We start from the raw sequence: 22,019 nt of genomic DNA, 5'->3' as shown, positions 1-22,019 counted from the left end.
GAAAACACTGTAGTAAAATAATTTTTAAATGTGTGAATAGTATTGTGGGACCTATTTTTAATGAAAAAGTTGCTGAAAAGTGAAAATTGTGGGTCCATAAACAGTGCACAAATGTACTGTTCATTGACAAAAGTCAACCAGTGCGGCTACTGTTTATTGAACAGTAACCGCACAGTAACCGTGAACAGTGCATCACAGTTGAAAAAGTCTTTTTATACGGCTGAAAGCAAAAAAAAAAAAAAAAAAAAGAGGAAAAAACGCAAACGCAAATCGTAAACGGGCTGCCCAAATGGTCTCTAATTAAAGTAGCACGACTTATTAGAGTCCATACAACATAGTCCTAGAGGACAGTTTTTCTTTGGGTGTTTCCTCATAAACCCCTTTTTTGGTTTTAGTAAGATTTGGAGAAGGTGCAATAACCATGCAATTGTGAGAGACAAAAAAGTTATGAAGGCAAAGAGCTGAAAATATTAAAAGTTAAAAATTTTGATCCAAGAGTTGATATTAAAAGTAATTTTTTGAACTTTAATATGAAACCTATTTTTAAATAATACTTGAAGCATCTACATTGGTGATACTATTTGTTTTAGCCTTTAACAACTCAAAAATCTATTTTATCTATTTAAGTTATAATTTTAAATGTCAATTTCTAACGTACAATATAAGTCAAGCGGCACTAAACCTTAGGCCATGGGTTAGGGCCCCTATTAGAGAAAGCCCCAAATGCGGGGCCACTTAAGCAATTAAAGTTTTGGACTGAGTAAAAGGAAAACAAAATGTAACATGCCTCCGCCCTTATGACCAGAGGAATAAATGGCCCCAATTAAACGGAGAAAACAGAGACCTATCAGTTATCACACAAGACTTCCACAATTTATAGTACATGACAGAGAAGAATTATACGTAGCAGACACATGGAAACTCAGAGCTTGACGTATTAAAAATTTTGGCTTGTAAAATTAATTTTCTTTGTTACAATAAATTCTTAAATAAAAGAATTAAACATCAATTTAATGAACATATAATGAAGTTAATTTTAGTTTAGCTCTCGAACTGCACGTCACACTCATCATGGTGAAGTTTTATTTTTCATCCATAATTTTTCATGATTTATGAATTCTAATGCATAAAATTGTTTATTAAAAACAAATATATCATCAATTTAAAAGGGGGGGAAAAAAAGTTCATGTACCTCTTGAGGATTGAGAGCTAAACTTTCTTTTTTTTAATAAACAATTCAGCTGCTGTGGATCCTAATCACCATCTTCTTCCAAATGATAGCCCTCTTTTACCAGATCCTAAGTCCTATAGAAGTTTGGTTTGTGCTTTGCAATACCTCACCTTCACCAGACCAAATCTGTCCTTTGCTATTCAACAAGCTTGTCAATAAATGAGTAATCCTACTCAGACCCATCTTCTAGCAGCCAAAAGAATTCTTAGATATCTTCAATGTACTCGTCACTATGGTCTTGCATTCACTCCAAGTCTCTCTTCCTTATCTACCTATAGTGATGCAAATTGGGCTAGGGATCCTGTTGACAAGAAATCAATCACTGGTATTGTGGCTCTCTTTGGGAATTGTCCAATTACATGGTCTACTAAGAAACAAGCCACTGTTTCTAGGTCCTCCACTAACGCTGAGTATCTTGCTTTGGCTTCCACAGCAGTTGAATTGAATTTAGGACTAAGAAATTTTAATTTGATGAGTTCTCTAGTCGAGATAGGAACCCTATTTTAGGAATGGCATGTTTTAGGGGCAAAAATAGCCAAATATCACTATTTTTTGAAATTATTTTTGTTTTACCACTATTTGAGAAATATCTAACAATATACCACTTTTTTAAAACTCGAGTTTTTGAAACTCGAATTTGACATGGAACTCGAGTTTAAGAAAATCAAATTTGACATGGAATTCAAGTTACAGAAAATCGAGTTTTATAAAAAATGCGACACGATGTCGATTGTGTGTTACTCAAGTTTAATACAATCGAGTACCATATAAGAAACACTTCCCAATTCCCACAGCACTCACACAGTCAATAATAACACTCACACAGCCACAATTGTTGACTTATCTCCCACAATTGCACGCCTTTCTATCTCTTTTCATTTTTAATTTTTTCACTTCTATCTAAATTATAATGAAACATGGCATGGGATAAATTATAATGGTTGTAAGATTTTTTTTCTTGCTGAAGTTAGGCTCATCTCAATTAGAATCCGTTTTTTCTATTTTTAATTGGTAAATTTACAAATGCGCTTAAGGAGATGCCCTTTGAACAGACTGATTGACAATCTCACTTGGAAGTTGGAATTCTACTCTACATGATTACGTGAAAAAATGGCCAAGTAATTATGGAAGTGAGAAGATGACAGAGAAGAATAAAAGGTAGCATATATACATGGAAATGGAATCTCAGAGCTTGACTAATTCAAGTAGAATGATTTGAATCCAAAGTTGTGGAATTAAGTGTTTTTTTTTTTTTTTTAATAATTTTTACAGGGGAGTTAGCTTCAAGGAATTTTAAAGCTCCGTCAGAATGAGTATTTGTAACTAAAGTCAAATACGTATTTACTTTCCTAGCATATTTTTTCCTCTCAATTAAGTACAATTGAACATCAAAAGAGCAGTGAAATTCAAGAAAAAATTACAATGCATGAGAACTAATCTCACGACTGATATGAATGTTGGCCTCAATTTCTTCGTTCCTACCATGGAGGAGTGCAAGTTGGTTGCTTATGCTGAGGAAGAAGCTAGTGGAGATCAAATTTGGGGAGTCCTAACTCGTCGATTTGGGAGTTTCACTATCTGAAAATTAGGTTTTTTTTTGGGGGGGGGTTAATTTGGGGTTTTATAATGCAGAACGAAAATATAGTAAAGCAAGATATTGTTTTACCTCAATGAAATCTTTACGAATCAAGGGAAAAGAAACTAAGAATCCATTAAAATTTTGAGAAATTCTCAGATAAGTATTTTATTTGAATCTACTAAAATCAGTCTAAATAAAAATACATATTCTACAATTACAAAAAGATATCATTGAATTTCCTATAGTATCGCTACAAACCAAATTATCAAAATAAAATAACTAAATTTTGGCCCCAAAAAATAAAATAAAAAAAGGAACAGAAGCTTTAACAAGGTCTCTTCAAGTGCACACATACGAAATTTGAGCAATAACATAAATATCAGACACCCCTATTTCTGTTTCCAAGTAGTGTCAATTTGATTTTGTTAACCTTGGCCACCACATCCTTGATGTCAAGTCTTCCATTTGGTAATTCTTCTGAACACCTCAAGCCTAGTTCCAAGATAGATGAAAGAATAGTTTGCAAGGCAGTTACATCTCTTCCTTCTTCTATCCTAAGCAAACCATCGTCCACAACTTCCATTCGGTCATGAAGTGATGCAACCCATTGCCTCATACCTAGTTCTGCAACAAATATTTCATCTGTAGGTTTCTTTCTTGTGATCATCTCCAACAAAATTATCCCATAACTATAAATGTCACATTTGGCGGATACTCTCCCTTCAGAACCATACTCTATCATGCTCACATTTGTCAAGAAAATTTTAAGTTAGTGACCCACATATATGTTTCCAAAAATAATTTACAAATATAACATTAATACACTAATATATATATATATATATACACACACATTCATACATAAAAAAATAATGTTTATTGTAACTATCCATGATCCATCAATTGATGTATATATGTATACTTGATTCTTTTATTTATTTATTTATCAAGTATGCCATTGTGATTTGCAAATAGTAAAATTGGTATTAATGTGGGTTCTATATAAAAGTAATGTTGACAATTTGTTAAAAAAGGCTATGTCCCTAATACTGATGGAATAGTTTTGTAATTATTTTCAACTCTCAACTCCCAAACTGAGCGCCATAGCTGAACTTTTCTAGTCAATTTTAGGATAACTTATCAAATAGGATCATTACCTTGAATAGTGAAATGGCTATAAAATGGGCTATAAGTGGGCATAAGGCAAGCCATGTCAATACCATGGTTGCATTAACGAATCCAATATTAAATTAATTTGTATATGTTCTCTCAACAAAAATAATTTGTATTTAACTTGTGAGCATAATGCATAAAACAAATAATTTAAGGGTATATTCATAAGAATCTAATGCAACTACATTACTGAGCTGATGAAAACTACCACACTTATGGTTATTCCTAAAATTAACCACTATTAATGTTAAATTAACCTAATACATGCATACCTGGTGCAATGTAGCCAATTGTACCGATGGTTTTTGTATGGGTTGCGTCCTTGTTTTCAACTAAAATCTTTGCAATGCCAAAGTCACCAACATGCGCAACCATGTCCTCATCCAGTAGGATATTGCTAGGCTTCAAATCACAATGCACCATGGATTCTGATTGACCATTGTGGAGATAATCCAACGCTAATGCAACATCAACCATAATGCATACTCTTTGAACAAGATTCAAGCAATAGTTGTGAGAGTATAACCACTTTTCGAGACTACCATTTGACATGTATTGTAACACCAAAGCTCTAAACTCGGGGTTGGAGCAAGTAGTAATGACTTTGACTAGATTCCTATGTCGGATTGCCCTTAACACTTTGCATTCAACGTCAAAACTTTTTAAAGCACCCTCCAATTGCAAGTTTAGAACTTTGATAGCAACAATGGTCCCATCAAATAGTACCCCTTTGTAAACAGAGCCAAAACCTCCAATTCCAAGCAAGTTGCCTTCACAGAAGCTGTTTGTCCCACGACAAAGCTCATGATATGATATCATTCTATAATCCACTGCACGCAATGTGTTAATAAAACTTGGAATCTGGATTTTACATTCTGGGTGTCTTCTTAGCATAGTAACCAGTGCTGTAAAGATTATAATTGATGCAATGGCAGGAATAATATATCTAAGCAAAATTTGCTTCACCCTTGATCGTTGAGAAGAAATTTGACTTGTACAAGGTGGAACTCCAAAAATTGGATTCCCACAAAGAAGTTCATTGCCTAAAAATGATTCTGCTGTGAAGTTTATAAAAACTCCACTAGATGGAATCTCTCCTGATAGCTTGTTGAAAGACAAATTCAAATACTTGAGATATGGAAGTGCCTCAAGAGACTTAGGAATTGCACCGGAGAGATTGTTGTTCGAGAGGTCGAACTGATCCAATCCTTTCAAGGATCCAAAAGATTTTGGAATATCTCCTTGAAATGAGTTCTTTGACAAATTAAGACCACTTAGGATTTGAAAAAAACCAATGATGCTTGGAATATTTCCAGTAATTTGGTTACAAGACAAGTCTATGAATATAATAGCATCTAGTTCTCTCATGTTTGGAGACAAGGATCCACCAAAGTAATTCGATGATAAATCCAAGAACAACATATTTTCAAGGCTCCATACTTCCAGTGGGATTGATGATGTCAGTCCGTTGTGACTCAAGTTTAATCTCTGCAAAAGATTGAGGTTTCCAATGCAATTTGGGATGGATCCAGAGATTTTGTTATGTGAGAGAACTAACTGTCCCAAATTCCTTAGCTGACAAAGTTCTTTTGGAATGTTTCCTCCAATATTGTTGACTCTAAGATGCAACCTCTGCAACCCTTCAACTCCTCCTAATGTTGATGGTATGTTTCCAGTCAAATTGTTATAGCTCAAATCAAGAAAGGTCAAATTTTTCAAGGAACCAATTTTCATTGGAATTTGACCCTTTATTTGGTTATAACTTGCAATGAATTTTTTAAGTGAAATGGATAAGTTTCCGATGTAATCTGGAATTGTAGTATTGAGGGAATTGAACGATATAACCAGCTCTTCCAAAAATATGCAACTAGATAAAGATGAAAGGAAAGTCATCTCTTGCTCTCCAGGCTCTGCTGTTAGCTGATTGTCATACAGAACAAGAACTCGAAGGTATTTCAAGTTTCCAAGACTTTTGGGTATTGGTCCTGAGAGTGAGTTCCTCCCAAAATCTACTTCGGCGAGATTGGAACAATTTGAAATATCCGATTGGATATGACCACTAAGTTTGTTGTGAGCCAAATACAGAATTTCAAGATTAGTACAAGAAAGCCCAGCATCTAATGGAAGATTTCCGTACAAAGAATTTTGTACTAAGGAGATCTCTTGTAGAGAGGAAATATTTAAAATGTTGTTGGGTATTGTCCCTGTGAGATCATTGAATTCAAAATTCAATATATATAGATTAGTAAAATGCCATGAATCACTCGGAATGCTTCCTTTAATATTGTTGTCTTCAATAGCGAACTCCAGTAACCTCGAAAGGTTACCTAGGCTAGGAGGTATGTTACCACTTAAATTGTTACCACCAAGATAAAGCAGTTCAAGGTTTTCTAAACTCCCAATACCTTTTGTAATACTTCCAACAAACTTATTGTATGACAGAGATATTGCTACAAGGTTTCTACAATAATGGATTTGTGAAGGAAGCTGACCGGCTAAACTGTTGTCTGAAAGATAAAGTCCTTGAAGATTAGGACAGTGGGTGCAGAGTTCCATAGGAAGAGTTCCTGAGATATAATTTGATGAAAGGTAAATATTGGTAAGAGAGGATATGTTAAAGATGACATGAGGAAAAGGACCAACAAGGAGATTGGATTCCAAATTCAAGAACTCTAACGATGAAACATTGCTTAGGGACCATGGAATTGCACCCATAAGTCGGTTTCCATCAAGGTCTAAATAGCGAAGCATTGGTAACATGCCTAAATCTTTAGGTATGCTACCATTAAACTTGTTTCCTGGAAGAGATAAATATTCAAGCTTGTGGCAATTATGTATAGTTGGAGGGATACTACCTTCCAATAAGTTGTATGACAAGACAAGTTCCCTCAAGCGGTGTAGACGACTAATCTCATGAGGCAGGAAACCATAGAAGCTGTTGTTAGAAAGATCCAGTGAGACTAGGAAGGAGAGGTTGCCAACATGAGGTGAAATGGTGCCTTGGAGACCAAGGTAGGAGAGGTTCAAGGCTGTGACTCTCTGTCTTCGTAGGCTGCAAGTGACTCCAATCCAGTTACAAAAGTTTGTTGTTGTGGACCAATTACCAGCCGAGTGAGCATTGTTGATCTTGGAATTGAAGGCAATGAGAGCTGATTGATCAGTAAAGTTGCTGGCAGATTGGGACAATTGAAGGACGCATGAATGCACTAACAGAAATGCCAAGAGCAAGTGAATGGATGGCCTCTCTATTGGCATAATGAGTTTGCACCCGAGAGACACAGAATACTCTTCGAACTCTGGAACTAAGATAGAATAGCCCTTTGTGTGGTATTCTTTTGATTATTTTTCAGCTTTTCTAAAGAAAACCGCTTCATATGCTTGACTGTATTCACACTAGCTTTTATATATATATATATATATAAACAATAAGAATTAATTAAAAATAGGGGAAAAAAAGTGAGATTGAATGCATTAAAAGGCTTGAATCAATATGCTATTATAGCCTGATTAGAAATTTTGTTTAAATATTATGAAAATACGTGTGAATTAAAAAGTGTTATGAAAATACATATTTTAGTGTTCAACCACTAAAAATTATTGTTTAAATGTACCAAACATCTTCTAAGTTTGAAGATACAAAAATTTTCACCTCTTTTTGTTTTTAATTATGAAATAAGTTGTATTTGGATTTATTGTTAAGTTTTTCCCTGCGAAATAACAGGGCAATCTACCAATCTCACTTGGAAGATTTTTTTTTTTTTTTTTTTTTTTTTTCGGTAAGTTGAATTACACAAGAGGCAATTACAAATTTCGAAGTCTATAGACGTGTGTGGTCTACAGGGTTCATAACTACTCATCTTACTACAGGACGCTTACCTAGCTAACATTTAGATCCGGCTCTACCCAAACTTTTCTGGTTCACCCAACATTACCCACTTGTCCGACTGTTGCTGAGCAATTTTTGGATAACAAACGGACCTCCCCAGAAGGTAATTTTAATGTGGCCGATTTCCCCTCTTTTGCAATCAGTTTCGCTATAGCACCTGCTGCTCTAGCTAATTGTCCACCATTTCCAAGTGTGATTTCTATGTTATGTATGGCCATGCCTTAGGGCATATATCCCAAAATTCCACTCTTGTCAACGTAAATGAAAACAAAAAAAAAAAAAAAAAAAAAAGGTTTGTGGTTTGCATTCAAGGAATGAATGGGGCAAGAAAATTAAGAAACAGAGACCTATCAATTCACACTAGACAAGACTTGTACCGCACATGACAAGAAATAAATGGCCGAGTTTTTGCAGGAAAAAAAAAAAAAAACAGCTGTTTTCACTTTTTCTTAGTGTCGATGAACCTCTATTTTTCTATTAAGATAGATCTACCGGGTCCGTTTGGTTCCCGTAAAATATTTTCTGAAAAATATCTATTTTCTGGAAATGCTATTTTTCAGAAAATGAAAATATTTTCAAGTATTTGGTTGTATTATGAAAATTGTTGTAGAAAATATTTTCATGTATTTGGTTGTATTCTGAAAATGCTATTTTCCTACAAATTTTTCACATTTTCTCAGCTATTTTCTCAGCATTCAAATAAATTTTATTACAAAAAATTTCAAAATCACAGCAAACTCCGACAATCAAAAGCAGAAACAAAACCAAAGAAAAAATATATCAAATCCGGTCAGAAGCGATGGGTTCTGGGTTCGAAGGAGATCGACGATCAACGGTGCGACTCAATGGGTTCTGGGTTCGCCGATGCGACTCGCCAGTGCGAAGGCGATGGGTTCTGGGTTCATGGCAAGATCAACGATTGACGATGGGTTCTGGGTTCGTGGCGAGATCGCGCGGCAGAGGTGAGATCGAGCAAAGGTGATCGACGATCAGCGCGGCGTGGTGCTGCGAGCAACGATCGGGGTTCACCGGCGATCGGCGCGGCGCCAGTTCTGGGCTCTCTCTCTCTCTCTCTCTCTCTCTCTCTCTCTCTCTCTCTCTCTCTCTCTCTCTCTTCGAAAATACTTTGAAGTGAAAATAGAAACTGAAAACGATTTCCATTGTCAAAGGAAATAGGAAATGATTTTTCGAAAATTATATTTTCCGTAACTGTCAAACACGCGGAAAAGGTGAAAAACGATTTCCTAAAATGGTTTACCACCAATTCAAACGCAGCCTACGTGGGAAGGTAATCAAGCCTACGATTTTATTAGAATATCATTTTCAACTTTATAGTAAAACCTATCTTTTAATAATGGTTTATTTATTAATTAATTATTTTAGAAAAATTTTCTTACTATTATTGTGTTTTTTTTTTTAATAAAAGTTTTTAAAAGCATTTTCTTAGAAGGGTATTTTTTTTAATAAAAAGTTTTTAAAAGCATTTAAAAATAAAAAAAAAATTATAAAAAAAAAAAAAACCAATTCTGTTTATACAAAATACTTGTACCATGAACGACAAGGAATAAATGGCTAAGTAATTGTTTTCAGCTTTTAAAGAAAAAAAAAACACTTCAGATGCTTGACTATAGTCACATTAAACTTTTTTATTATAAAAAAAAAACAATGATAATATATATATATATATATAAGTTAGGAGACAAATTTTTTACACAATTTTTTTTGACTAGGAGTAAATGTCAAAACAGTGAGCTAGCAACAGCAACAGTAGTGACTAGAAATGGCATGTACAGTACATGACAAGGAAAAAATGGCCAATTTATTGTGCAAGAGACAACAACTTACTGTAATCAGGATCAAGCAATTATTATATAGTCCAAACTTACAAAACTTCAGCTTTTCAAAGTCTTTTGGAAAGTCTTTGGGAGTTCCAAACAATGACCATGTGAAATGTTAACTATAAGTCTACCCTAGACCCACATGTTTTCAAGGTTCATTGAATCTTTTGGTAAGATTCGTATTTTGCTTTCTCCCATACAAATTGATGGCAGATATCTTTTTTTTCAACCACCGTGTGTTTCACCAACAAGTCTTTTGGTCTTTGCTCAAAACTTCCACAAGACTTGGGAAGTTACAGTCTTGTCTATTAACCAGTGTGCATTTTCAAGGTTGATGAATGATTGAGTCGAAGGCAACGAACAAGAAACTGAAAAGAGAAATAAGAGAGTTTGGGAAGTGAAGAGAAAAGGAAACTTAAAGAAGCAAGAGACATTTAGATTAAAAAAACGAAAATGCTAAGGGATGCCTTTAGAGCAATAATTAACAATCCATTTAAAGAAAATTTTTATGAGAAAAAAAAAACAGCTATTAATATTTTGACAACTTTTTTCATTTTCCATAAAAGTAATGTCAAAACTTTTTTAAAATAGATTGTTAACTATTGCCCTAAAAGCACTCGTTAGCATAACCCTTAAAAAAAAAAATTAAATTAATTCATCTTAGTACAAATATATTATTTATATATAAGAGCTAGGCTTAACTACTTGCTTCTTAGTTTGAATCCAAAGTAAATTAAAAAAAATTAATTTACTTTGGATTATGAGGAAACACTTGATTGAGAAGCAAGCACGGGATTATGAGGAAACACTTGATCGAGAAGCAAGCCTACATGCTTGCTTCTCGATCAAGTGTTTCCTCATAAACCCCTTTTTTTGGTTTTATGAACTGCACATCACACTCATCGATCATGGTGGAGTTCTATTTTTCATCCATAATTTTTCATTATTTGTGAATTCTAATGCATAAAATTGTTTATTAAAAAAATATCATCATTTGAAAAGGGGAAAAAAATATTCGTGTAGATCTTGAGGATTGAGAGATAAACTAAGAATAACTTCATTATATGTTCACTAAATTGATATTTAATTTATTTTTTACTTAAGAATTTATTGTAACATAGAAAATTAATAATTGATAATGATGCTTAATTGCAAAGTAATTTTGTTTAGGACCAAAAATAAAAAATAAAAATAATAAAAACGACTAAAAAATCTTTTAGATGGAGTTTAAACAACACATATCCAAATATCGAAATCCCAAACTTTAATTTTGTATTCTAAATAAGCAACAAGCCAGATTCTCAAACCAAATACATGGTTATAGTGTATAACCAATTATAATTTAAGTGGCCACTTCAATGTTTGCGTTTTTAAGGACAAATTTCAATTTTCGCGGCTGATTTTTAATTTTTTAGGGGGCCAAGAAATTTTTGAAACAATATTCTCAAATATTACCTATTAATATGTAGAACTTTTTTTTTTCTATAAGAAATAAAAAATAATAAAAAATAATCCTAGTGCCCTTGGTCCCTTCCGAGTTCCACCACTGACTATAAAGGGTATTTTAAAACTAACATAAGTACATTACTGTCCCTCAAATATGGAGTTTATTCGACTTTGGTCACTCCACCTTTAAAAGTTAGATTTTTGTCCCTCTAAATTTTCAAGTGTAACAATTTAATCTCTTATTTATTTTTCCATTTACGTAACTATTCAATGCTAAAATTGATTTGAGATTTGAAGGCAATGAGAGCTGATTGATCCGTAAAGTTGTTGGAAGATTGGGGAAACTGAAGTATGCATGGCTGCATTAACAGAAAAGCCAACAGGAGGAAAATGTATGAACTTTCCATTAGCATAATGTGTGTGCACAAGAGAGACAGAGAAGGCTCTTTGGAATAGGATAGTCTTGCCGTTTCATTGGTACAGCTTATTAATACAAAATCATTTCAGATGTATCATATTCATGATGGGTATGCAACATGGTTATTCGACCCTATGTGTGAACATAATATAAATTTTTTCCACTTTACCAAAAGTGGCATGTCCCACAATTCTAGTCCCGTCAATATAGACAAAGAAAACGGAGGGATAAACACGAGACGAGACAGCTATGGAACCTGACATGGGATAAATTATAGACTATAATTTATAGTGGAGTTAGGCTCATCTCAATTAGAATCCGTTTTTCTTTTTTTAATTGGTAAATTTACAAACACGCTTAAGGAGATGCCCTTTGAATTGTAAACAGACTGATTGACAATCTCACTTGGAAGTTGGAATTCTACCCTATCATGATTACGATAAAAAATGACCAAGTAATTATGGAAGTGAGATGATGACAGAGAAGAATAAAAGGTAGCATATATACATGGGAATGGAATCTTAGAGCTTGACTAATTCAAGTAGTATGATTTAAATCCAAAGTCGTGGAATTAAGTGTTCTTTTTTCTTTTTTCTTTTTTTTTTCCAGGGGAATTAGCTTCAAGGAATTTTAAAGCTCCGTCAGAATGAGTATTTGTAAACTAAAATCAAATACATATTTACTTTCCCAGCATATTATTTCTTCTCAGTTAAGTACAACTGAACATTCAAAAGAGCAGTGAAATCCAAGAAAAAATTACAATGCATGAGGACTAATCTCACGACTATTATGAATGTTGGCCTCAATTTCTTCATTCCTAGGGGGGGGGGGGTTTTACAACGCAGAACGAAGATACAGTAAAGTAAGATATTGTTTTACCTCAATGAAATCTTGACGAATCAAGGGGGAAAAAAAACTAAGAATCCATTAAAAATTTGAGAAATTCTCTAACAAGAATTTTATTTGAATCTACTAAAATCAGTCTAAATAAAAATACATATTCCAAAATTACAAAAAGATACCGTTAAATTTCCTATAGTATCGCTACAAACCAAATTATCAAAATAAAATAACTAAATTTTGGCCCGAAAAAATAAAATAAAATAAGGAACACAAGCTTTAACAAGGTCACTTCAAGTGCACACATACGATATTTGAGTAATAACATAAATATCAGACACCCCTATTTCTGTTTCCAAGTAGTGTCAATTTGATTTTGTTAACCTTGGCCACCACATCCTTGATGTCAAATCTTCCATTTGGTAATTCTTCCGAGCACCTCAAGCCTAGTTCCAAGATAGATGAAAGAATAGTTTGCAGGACAGTTACATCTCTTCCGTCTTCTATCCTAAGCAAACCATCGTCCACAACTTCCATTCGGTCACGAAGTGATGCAATCCATTGCCTCATACCTAGTTCTCCAACAACTATTTCATTGGTAGGTTTCTTTCTTGTGATCATCTCTAACAAGATTATCCCATAACTATAAATGTCACCTTTGGTGAATACTCTCCCTTCAGAACCATACTCTATCATGCTCACATTTGTCAAGAAATTTTTAAGTTAGTGACCAACATATATGTTTCCAAAACTAATTTACAAATATAACCTTAATACATTGATATATATACACACATTCATACACTAAAAAAAAAAAAAATTACTGTAACTATCCATGATCCATCAATTGATGTATATATGTATACTTGATTCTTTTATTTATTTATTTATCAAGTATGCTATTGTGATTTGCAAATAATAAAATTGGTATTAACGTGGGTTCTATATAAAAATAGAGCAAGATTTAGGTATAATACTTAGGCGTTATTCCTTAAGTTCTCCTTTTAAAATTCTGCTATGTGGATTTTTCTCATGGGAATGAAGTGTATTTTATAATTAAATAGTCACATAGCTAATTCTTAAAAGGAGAACCTATGATATTATACCTAAGTTTTGTCCATAAAAGTAATGTTGACAATTTGTCAAAAAAGGCTTTGTCCCTAATACTGATGGAATAGTTTTGTAATTATTTTCAACTCTCAGCTCCTGAGCGCCATAGCTGAACTTTTCTAGTCAATTTTAGGATAACTTATCAAATAGGATCATTACCTTGAATAGTGTCAATGGCTATAAAATGGGCTATAAGTGGGCATAAGGCTAGCCATGTCAATACCATGGTTGCTTTAACGAGTCCAATATTAAAATAATATTAAATTAATTTGTATTTGTTCTCTCAACAAAATTAATTTGTATTTGACTTGTGACATAATGATAAAACAAGTAATTTAAGGGTATATTCATAAGAATCTAATGCAACTACATTACTGAGCTGATGAAAACTACCACACTCATGGTTATTCCTAAAATTAACCACTATTAATATTATTCACGAAATTAACCTAATACATGCATATCTGGTGCAATGTAGCCAACTGTACCAATGGTTTTGGTATGGGTTGCGTCATTGTTTTCAACTAAAATCTTTGTAATGCCAAAGTCACCAACATGCGCAACCATGTCCTCATCCAATAGGATATTGCTAGGCTTCAAATCACAATGCACCATGGATTCTGATTGACCATCGTGGAGATAATCCAACGCTAATGCAACATCAACCATAATGCTTACTCTTTGAATATTGGAAAATGTAGTAATCCAAAATTATAATTATTGCAAATTATTAAGGTTTACCCAAAAAAATAGAAGAGCTTATGATCTAGTAATCATTATTCATAAGGGTGAGTATATTTATTTTGATGTAAAGACTATTCAATCACAATATATATATATATATATATGAAGAGGAAACATTATGCATGACAAAGCTATCTGGACGGAGGTGGCACGAACAGACGTGGCATGTACGGACCGAACAGCCATGTGGTATCCGGCCCATTATTATGTGGTCTCTAAGGAACCTTAAATAGAAAATACTTGCGACACACGATTAGCTCTGGTTTGTAGAGTCCTAACATGAGTAGAATTCTAGAATATACACGCATTAATGAGTATCTTCCCTATAAGGAAAAGACTTGTTCCGCAAACAAAGGAGTCTGACCCTACGCTACTATAAAAACCCAAAGACCCTCAAGAAAAAGGTACACACAATTTCTCTAAAGCTTACACTCTCTAGCATTGTTGGAGCTCTCTTCTAACTCAACCTTCAGAGGGTCTTTGGCCGGTACCATACCGATACTCTCTGTAAGGTCTTCTTCTTTTTTTGTGTTGGGCAGGTCTGGTATCGAGCGAGTTGGAACCATGTGGCTCACTGGTGATTTTTTCGGCATCATCAATATATATATACACGAATCTTTGATATTCAACCGTATAAGTTCTTTACATAATAAGTGAAGGACTTGCTACGTGCATTACTACTTAGGCACCTATATCCATTTTTCGACCACCCAACTAATCAAAAAGAAGAAAAAGAAAAAGATGTATGTTTGATGGTCTTTTATAATTTGGAGGAGTAAAACCCAAATCACCCTTCTTAATCTACAGAATCAATCTGCAAATAAGTTAAAAATTGAGTTACTAATGGTACTATTTTGGTTGGTGGAAAAAAATCCTCAACAATTAACTAATAATATATATTTTAAATTTTCTTTAATTTTCCATGATTCTCATTCTACAAAAAAAATAGAGGATCGAGTATTATAGCGCAATAAAAAAAAATAGATATTAAAAAATAGAAACAGATTTATTTTGTGAAGATTTGAACAATAAAGAGAGGGTGGGGGGAAATAGGAAAAACACGTGAATGGGATTTTAGTCCCATAAACTATGAGTAAATTTGTAAATGTACTATTCTAACTCTTGAATCCTAGTGTTGGCTCCTTGTTTGATATATATATATGAGTTGGGTTCAAGTTACACCTGGTGTAACTTTAAATGATGTTACACCACTCCATATTTTTTAATTGGATGCGAATATTGACAATTCCACCTTTAGATTACATTATCTTCATATATTTTCCATGCTTACAAAATTCCAAGGTGATCAAAGATTAATAACTATTTCATCGATCAATTGTTAAAATTCAAGTTTTTGTAGTTTAAAATAATGCATAAAAGATGAGCTTATAGATCAAATGGTAAATAACATCTGATTGATATAAAAATTAGCATGCATGTTAAGAACATATAGAACATGTAATTCAACGGTTAGATTTTCAAAAGATTAATTCAATAACAAGTTATTAGGTGGTGTAACATTGCTTAAAGTTACACCAGGTGTAACTTGAACCTAACTCTCTCTCTCTATATATATATATATATATATATTTTTTTTTTAAGAACTGCAGAAAAGATGTGAATAATGGGATGAAGTGGGTTTGATCTGTTCATGGAAACGGTTTCCGAATATTCAATTGTTATCACTGTATTGGAGACCTAAGACAAATTTTAACTTTTCTCTAAGTGAGTTTGTAAAGGAGAGAAAGAGTTGATGATTATTTATCAAATAAAAAAATCCATAATCACCAAAAATTCTATAATTACCAGTGTGGCAAGTTGTTATTAATAGATAAAAAAGTAATGTCAATGATAAATTCAAATAAGAATTAACAAAAACTTGTCAACTTTATTGTTGCGATAGGTGTTGTGTAGTACCTATAACCATTGTTACTGATTCTGTTCCGTTCAGCTGGAACGATCGAAATATTTCATACCGGCATGCAAACCAGTACCATAATACCCCCTATTCCACTTCAAGTCAAATTTCGGCCTATTTCGGTGTGTTCCGGCCATTCCGGCCAATTTCTACCGAAATACAAATTTCGACTGGTACCAAATTTTGGCTTAAAAAAAAAAAAAAAAAAAAAGCCTACCTTCTTCTTCTTCTTGTTACGGACCCTTCTTCTTCTTGTTTCTCTTTCTTCTTCTTCTGGGTTTCAAACCCTTCTACTTCTTCTGGTGGGTTTCGGACCCTTCTTCTTCTCTTCTTCTCTTTTTGATTTTTTCTTCTGGTGGGTTTCGGTACTACTACCAGTCTACCTATCCTTTTTTATTTGTGTGTTATACAGGTAATGTATGTGACTATTTGTCAGCCTCCTTACTCTTCCTTAAATGCTATGTCCTTTGTTTTAAATTTTTTATTTGCTCTGTTTTTGCCAGCCCACATGCTCTGCTCTTTTGTCACTTGTGTTTTAAGATTTGAATTTTTTCTTTATTTTGTTTTTGTGAGCCCCACGTGACTAACAATAAAAATGAATGTTATAGCCTTAACCCTCTTCCACTGTTCCAACTACTAATATTAACATCAAGTTTTTATTTTTTATTTTTTACTCTTATTATATTTTATAAATGATTGAACTGATACTTATTATTATTATTTGGGCTTAAAGAATACATATTAGTTGAAAATATGTACTCACAACTTCTTTTAAACCCTTAATAATTTATATAGGTTTTTTTAATTAATAACATATATTTCTTATTATAAAATAACGTAACTCCAAAACACCCTGAAACTGTACACCGAAATAGGCCGATACCGAAATAGGCCGATATCGAAATATTCCATTACAATGGGCAAACCAAAATGGGCCCGAAACGGTATTCATAACATTGCCTATAACATTAACTTTAAAAAAAAAAAAAAAAAAAAAAAAAAAAAAAAAAAAAAAAAACCATGATTGAGGGCTATGTTTAGCCCAATTAATTTTTTTTTTTTAATTATGAAAAAAAATTACACTATTATTGGTGGTCTAGGAAATGTGTTTGATTGATCATTTAGGAAAAAAGTATTTTGTTGAAGGAAAATGAAAGAAAAAATGAATAAAAAAATGTGAAATGATAAATTTTCTCTTCAATTTTTACTTTTTGTTAATATACAATAATATAATTCATAGGCATCTCATATTTCCTTATTAACAAGTTGTTGATGCCTAAAGACCCACATAAAAGTCCAATTCTTTGGTGCCTACTATTTATGATGTATGTTATTTAAATTATCAGACATACCAAGCCTATATAATTTATACTATTATTTAATGGGCTTGTCCTGATTGGACTGAATTTTTTGGTGTTCAAAAATACCTCTACATCCTAAGTTTAAGCAGAGACAAAAATAGAGGATAATCCAGTAAAAACACATCTCTAACTCTCACCTACAATATTACCTACAAATTAGGACCAATTTCTACTGGTTTTCAAACTCAACTTCAAATGTATTCTGTCAACAATTTTAAATTTTTTTTAAGAGATAAATTTACACAATTATCCATGGTTCTCAAAACCGGACCGGACCGGACCGGATCGGAAGGTCGGATCGTGAGAACCAGGAATCGGAATGAAACCGGTTTTTTAAGCCTAAAGAACCGGATTTTTTGTTAATTCTGTGAACCCCTAAAACCAGGGTTGGACCGTACAAACTGGTGAGAACCGTGCGGTCCAACCCTTAGCAATTTTTTTTTAATTTTTAAAACAACTTAACACAATCTTATTCTACTTAATTAAATTATCCATCTCTTACAAGAAATAAAAAAAATTATAATTAAAATCCTTCAAAGATATTCAACTTTATTTCAAAAATTAATCATAAATTTTAATGTTTTCATAGTTATTATTTTATTTTGTTAACTTTCTTATTTAATTATTAAATATATGCTCGAAAATCATTAAATTTCCCTTACATATATAGATATATTAGTCAATTTTTCTAGTTTTATAAATTTTATATCTATATTTAGGCTTTAAATAATTATTAAATTAATTATGACATCATCACAATTCGACCCCGGTCCGGTCTCGGTTCGACCTCAAAAACCTTGAACCTCTCATTTTTATGGTTCAATGAACGATCTGAGTCTAAAAACCTTACAATTATCTTCTCTTTTTTTTTTTTTTTTTTTTTTTTAACTGTTACTCAAAAGTTCACATTAACTCCCACGGTTCCACCCATCTCCCATAATTCCATCCAACACGGTAAAACACACACACAACCAAAAAAAAAAAAAAAAAAAAAACTGATAACTCATGGGTTCTACCCTTGAGTATGTATGCGGATCAGTATCATTAGAGTCAACCCTCATGGAACCATGTGTTTATAAGCCAGTTTTCTAACATTTGGGTGTCCTAACTCATGGGTTTTACCCATGAGTTTGTAATAGTTTTTAAATAAATATAAGGGCTTTTACTAGTGAATGGCTATATTAGTAAACCATTTTTTAAAACTTTTAATGAAAAAAAGAAAAAAAATGACTAACTTTTTTGATAAAACCAGCGATCAGTAAGTCAAATACTGATACAATAACCAATAGGCTATGCTCCTTTGTTGTGTCGTTCCTGGCTTTAATATTTTATTTGTTTACAATTTAGATTATATTTTTCCAATTTATTATATTACCCCCTCTCAATCTATTATTATTTGATAATCATATTAGAGGTTGAAGATTTATGTTTTTTACATGTGAATATGCAAGTTATTAATTTATGTTGAAAATGATTTTATTTTAGATAATTTTTTTTATTTGAAAGATTAGTAAACATAATTTTTTTTATACTTGTTTATGCTCTATTATTTTCAATTAACCTTATAAAAATGGTGAAAATTCATTTGAAAGTTGTTTAATTTTTTAGACATATTTTTAGTAAAAATTTGTTAATGTTTTCTATTTTAATACCTTTATTTGTATTTTATTATTATTAAATTAATTATGACATCATCACGATTTGACCTAGGTTGAACCTCAGTCCAACCTTAAAAATCTTGAGCCTCTCCCATTTTCGGTTTGTTAAACGATCCAGATCTAAAATGTTAAGCCTTTAAAATGTTTAGTGTTAAAGAACTTGAATTAACACTACTCCTAACGATGCATTCACTTCTCCCATTTCCCATCACTTTCTCATCCTCATTTCTCTCTTGACTTCTCATCCATAACACGCACATGGTAGTTACCACTATTTCAAAAACATTTTTTTATTAAAAAAAAAATGTGTAACGCAAGCGAGATTCAAGTATCAGTTTTTCTATTTTCTCTACTTATTTGGTTTTCTAGTTTTTCTATTTAACTCTCTTGGATTTGATTTTTCATTTTATTTATTATCAATTGAATTCAATTTAAATTGGTAGTTTCCCTTCGATCTCGATTACGCTTGGTGTAAAAAAAAAGTTTTTCTTTTTCTTTTCTTTTGTAGATGGAAATACAAAACCTTTGAAGCAACCCAAGTTTGATAATAAATAGTACAATGAGCAAAAGAGGTAAGTTTTCAATTAATTGAAATTTACGTGAATTTGTGTTTTCAAAGTTTGTAGCTTAATGGATTGGTAATTTGCTTTTCTTTTTTTCTTTTTTGAGTGAAAAAGGTTCAAATTTGTTCTCAAAGAGTTTTAATTCTTGGGTTGTTTTTTACTTGAATTTTTATTTATTTATTAATATCTGTTTGGTTACTAACAATATATAGATAATAATGGATTTTTTAAAAGTGAAAATTCTAGGTCAATATAAACAATTGATTCAATTTAATAAAAGTTTTCTGCAGTTCTTAAAAAAAAAATATATATATATATATATATATAGAGAGAGAGAGTTAGGTTCAAGTTACACCTGGTGTAACTTTAAGCAATGTTACACCACCTAATAACTTGTTATTGAATTAATCTTTTGAAAATCTAACCGTTGAATTACATGTTCTATATGTTCTTAACATGCATGCTAATTTTTATATCAATCAGATGTTATTTACCATTTGATCTATAAGCTCATCTTTTATGCATTATTTTAAACTACAAAAACTTGAATTTTAACAATTGATCGATGAAATAGTTATTAATCTTTGATCACCTTGGAATTTTGTAAGCATGGAAAATATATGAAGATAATGTAATCTAAAGGTGGAATTGTCAATATTCGCATCCAATTAAAAAATATGGAGTGGTGTAACATCATTTAAAGTTACACCAGGTGTAACTTGAACCCAACTCATATATATATATCAAACAAGGAGCCAACACTAGGATTCAAGAGTTAGAATAGTACATTTACAAATTTACTCATAGTTTATGGGACTAAAATCCCATTCACGTGTTTTTCCTATTTCCCCCCACCCTCTCTTTATTGTTCAAATCTTCACAAAATAAATCTGTTTCTATTTTTTAATATCTATTTTTTTTTATTGCGCTATAATACTCGATCCTCTATTTTTTTTGTAGAATGAGAATCATGGAAAATTAAAGAAAATTTAAAATATATATTATTAGTTAATTGTTGAGGATTTTTTTCCACCAACCAAAATAGTACCATTAGTAACTCAATTTTTAACTTATTTGCAGATTGATTCTGTAGATTAAGAAGGGTGATTTGGGTTTTACTCCTCCAAATTATAAAAGACCATCAAACATACATCTTTTTCTTTTTCTTCTTTTTGATTAGTTGGGTGGTCGAAAAATGGATATAGGTGCCTAAGTAGTAATGCACGTAGCAAGTCCTTCACTTATTATGTAAAGAACTTATACGGTTGAATATCAAAGATTCGTGTATATATATATTGATGATGCCGAAAAAATCACCAGTGAGCCACATGGTTCCAACTCGCTCGATACCAGACCTGCCCAACACAAAAAAAGAAGAAGACCTTACAGAGAGTATCGGTATGGTACCGGCCAAAGACCCTCTGAAGGTTGAGTTAGAAGAGAGCTCCAACAATGCTAGAGAGTGTAAGCTTTAGAGAAATTGTGTGTACCTTTTTCTTGAGGGTCTTTGGGTTTTTATAGTAGCGTAGGGTCAGACTCCTTTGTTTGCGGAACAAGTCTTTTCCTTATAGGGAAGATACTCATTAATGCGTGTATATTCTAGAATTCTACTCATGTTAGGACTCTACAAACCAGAGCTAATCGTGTGTCGCAAGTATTTTCTATTTAAGGTTCCTTAGAGACCACATAATAATGGGCCGGATACCACATGGCTGTTCGGTCCGTACATGCCACGTCTGTTCGTGCCACCTCCGTCCAGATAGCTTTGTCATGCATAATGTTTCCTCTTCATATATATATATATATATATTGTGATTGAATAGTCTTTACATCAAAATAAATATACTCACCCTTATGAATAATGATTACTAGATCATAAGCTCTTCTATTTTTTTGGGTAAACCTTAATAATTTGCAATAATTATAATTTTGGATTACTACATTTTCCAATTAAAAAAAAAAAAAAAAAACTAGGGGTGTGATGAAAAATTTACTTCACCCACAAATGCATAATACTCATCACACCCCTAGATTTTTTATTTTTATTTATTTATTTTGTTGTTATTGTGTTTGGAAAATGTAGTAATCTCAAATAATATAATTGTTGAAAATTTTAACTTTTATCCAAAAAAATAGAAAAGCCTTTGAGTATTAATGATGAATTTGGAGTAGTGGGGTACGAAGGGTAAAGAATAGGTCTTTTTTTTTTTTTTTTTTTTTTTTTTTTTTTTTTTTTTTTTTTTAAAATTTTTTT

At 32.2% G+C, this 22,019-nt stretch overlaps 1 protein-coding gene across 2 annotated transcripts; it reads right to left on the bottom strand.

The window, feature by feature from the left end:
• Window positions 1-2,929: 2,929 nt before the first annotated feature.
• LOC112013943 (receptor kinase-like protein Xa21) lies at window positions 2,930-7,346 on the bottom strand. 2 transcript variants are annotated; one of them, XM_024046323.2, is made up of 3 exons: window positions 6,839-7,346; window positions 4,256-6,550; window positions 2,930-3,545 (listed from the first exon to the last, which is right to left on the bottom strand). In XM_024046323.2, the coding sequence occupies exons 1-3, from the start codon at window positions 7,236-7,238 to the stop codon at window positions 3,190-3,192; spliced, it is 3,051 nt and encodes a 1,016-aa protein (XP_023902091.1). In that variant the 5' UTR covers window positions 7,239-7,346; the 3' UTR covers window positions 2,930-3,189. The 2 variants fall into 2 exon arrangements, with proteins under 2 accessions (XP_023902091.1, XP_065617458.1); XM_065761386.1 differs by having other exon boundaries at window positions 4,256-7,346.
• Between the last annotated feature and the right edge of the window lie 14,673 nt (window positions 7,347-22,019).

Source organism: Quercus suber, unplaced genomic scaffold (assembly GCF_002906115.3).
Source record: "Quercus suber isolate HL8 unplaced genomic scaffold, Cork oak 2.0 scaffold_409, whole genome shotgun sequence".
Classification (NCBI taxonomy): Eukaryota; Viridiplantae; Streptophyta; class Magnoliopsida; order Fagales; family Fagaceae; genus Quercus; species Quercus suber.
Note: the sequence above shows the minus strand (reverse complement) of the source record. Positions and strands in the feature narration are given on the sequence as shown.

Excerpts from the sequence above, each read along its gene's own strand:
- LOC112013943 (XM_065761386.1), bottom strand. The coding sequence starts at position 7,238 with ATGCCAATAGAGAGGCCATCCATTCACTTGCTCTTGGCATTTCTGTTA. Across the intron at positions 3,546-4,255 it reads AATTGGCTACATTGCACCAG|AGTATGGTTCTGAAGGGAGA; the intron begins GTATGCATGTAT and ends TGAGCATGATAG.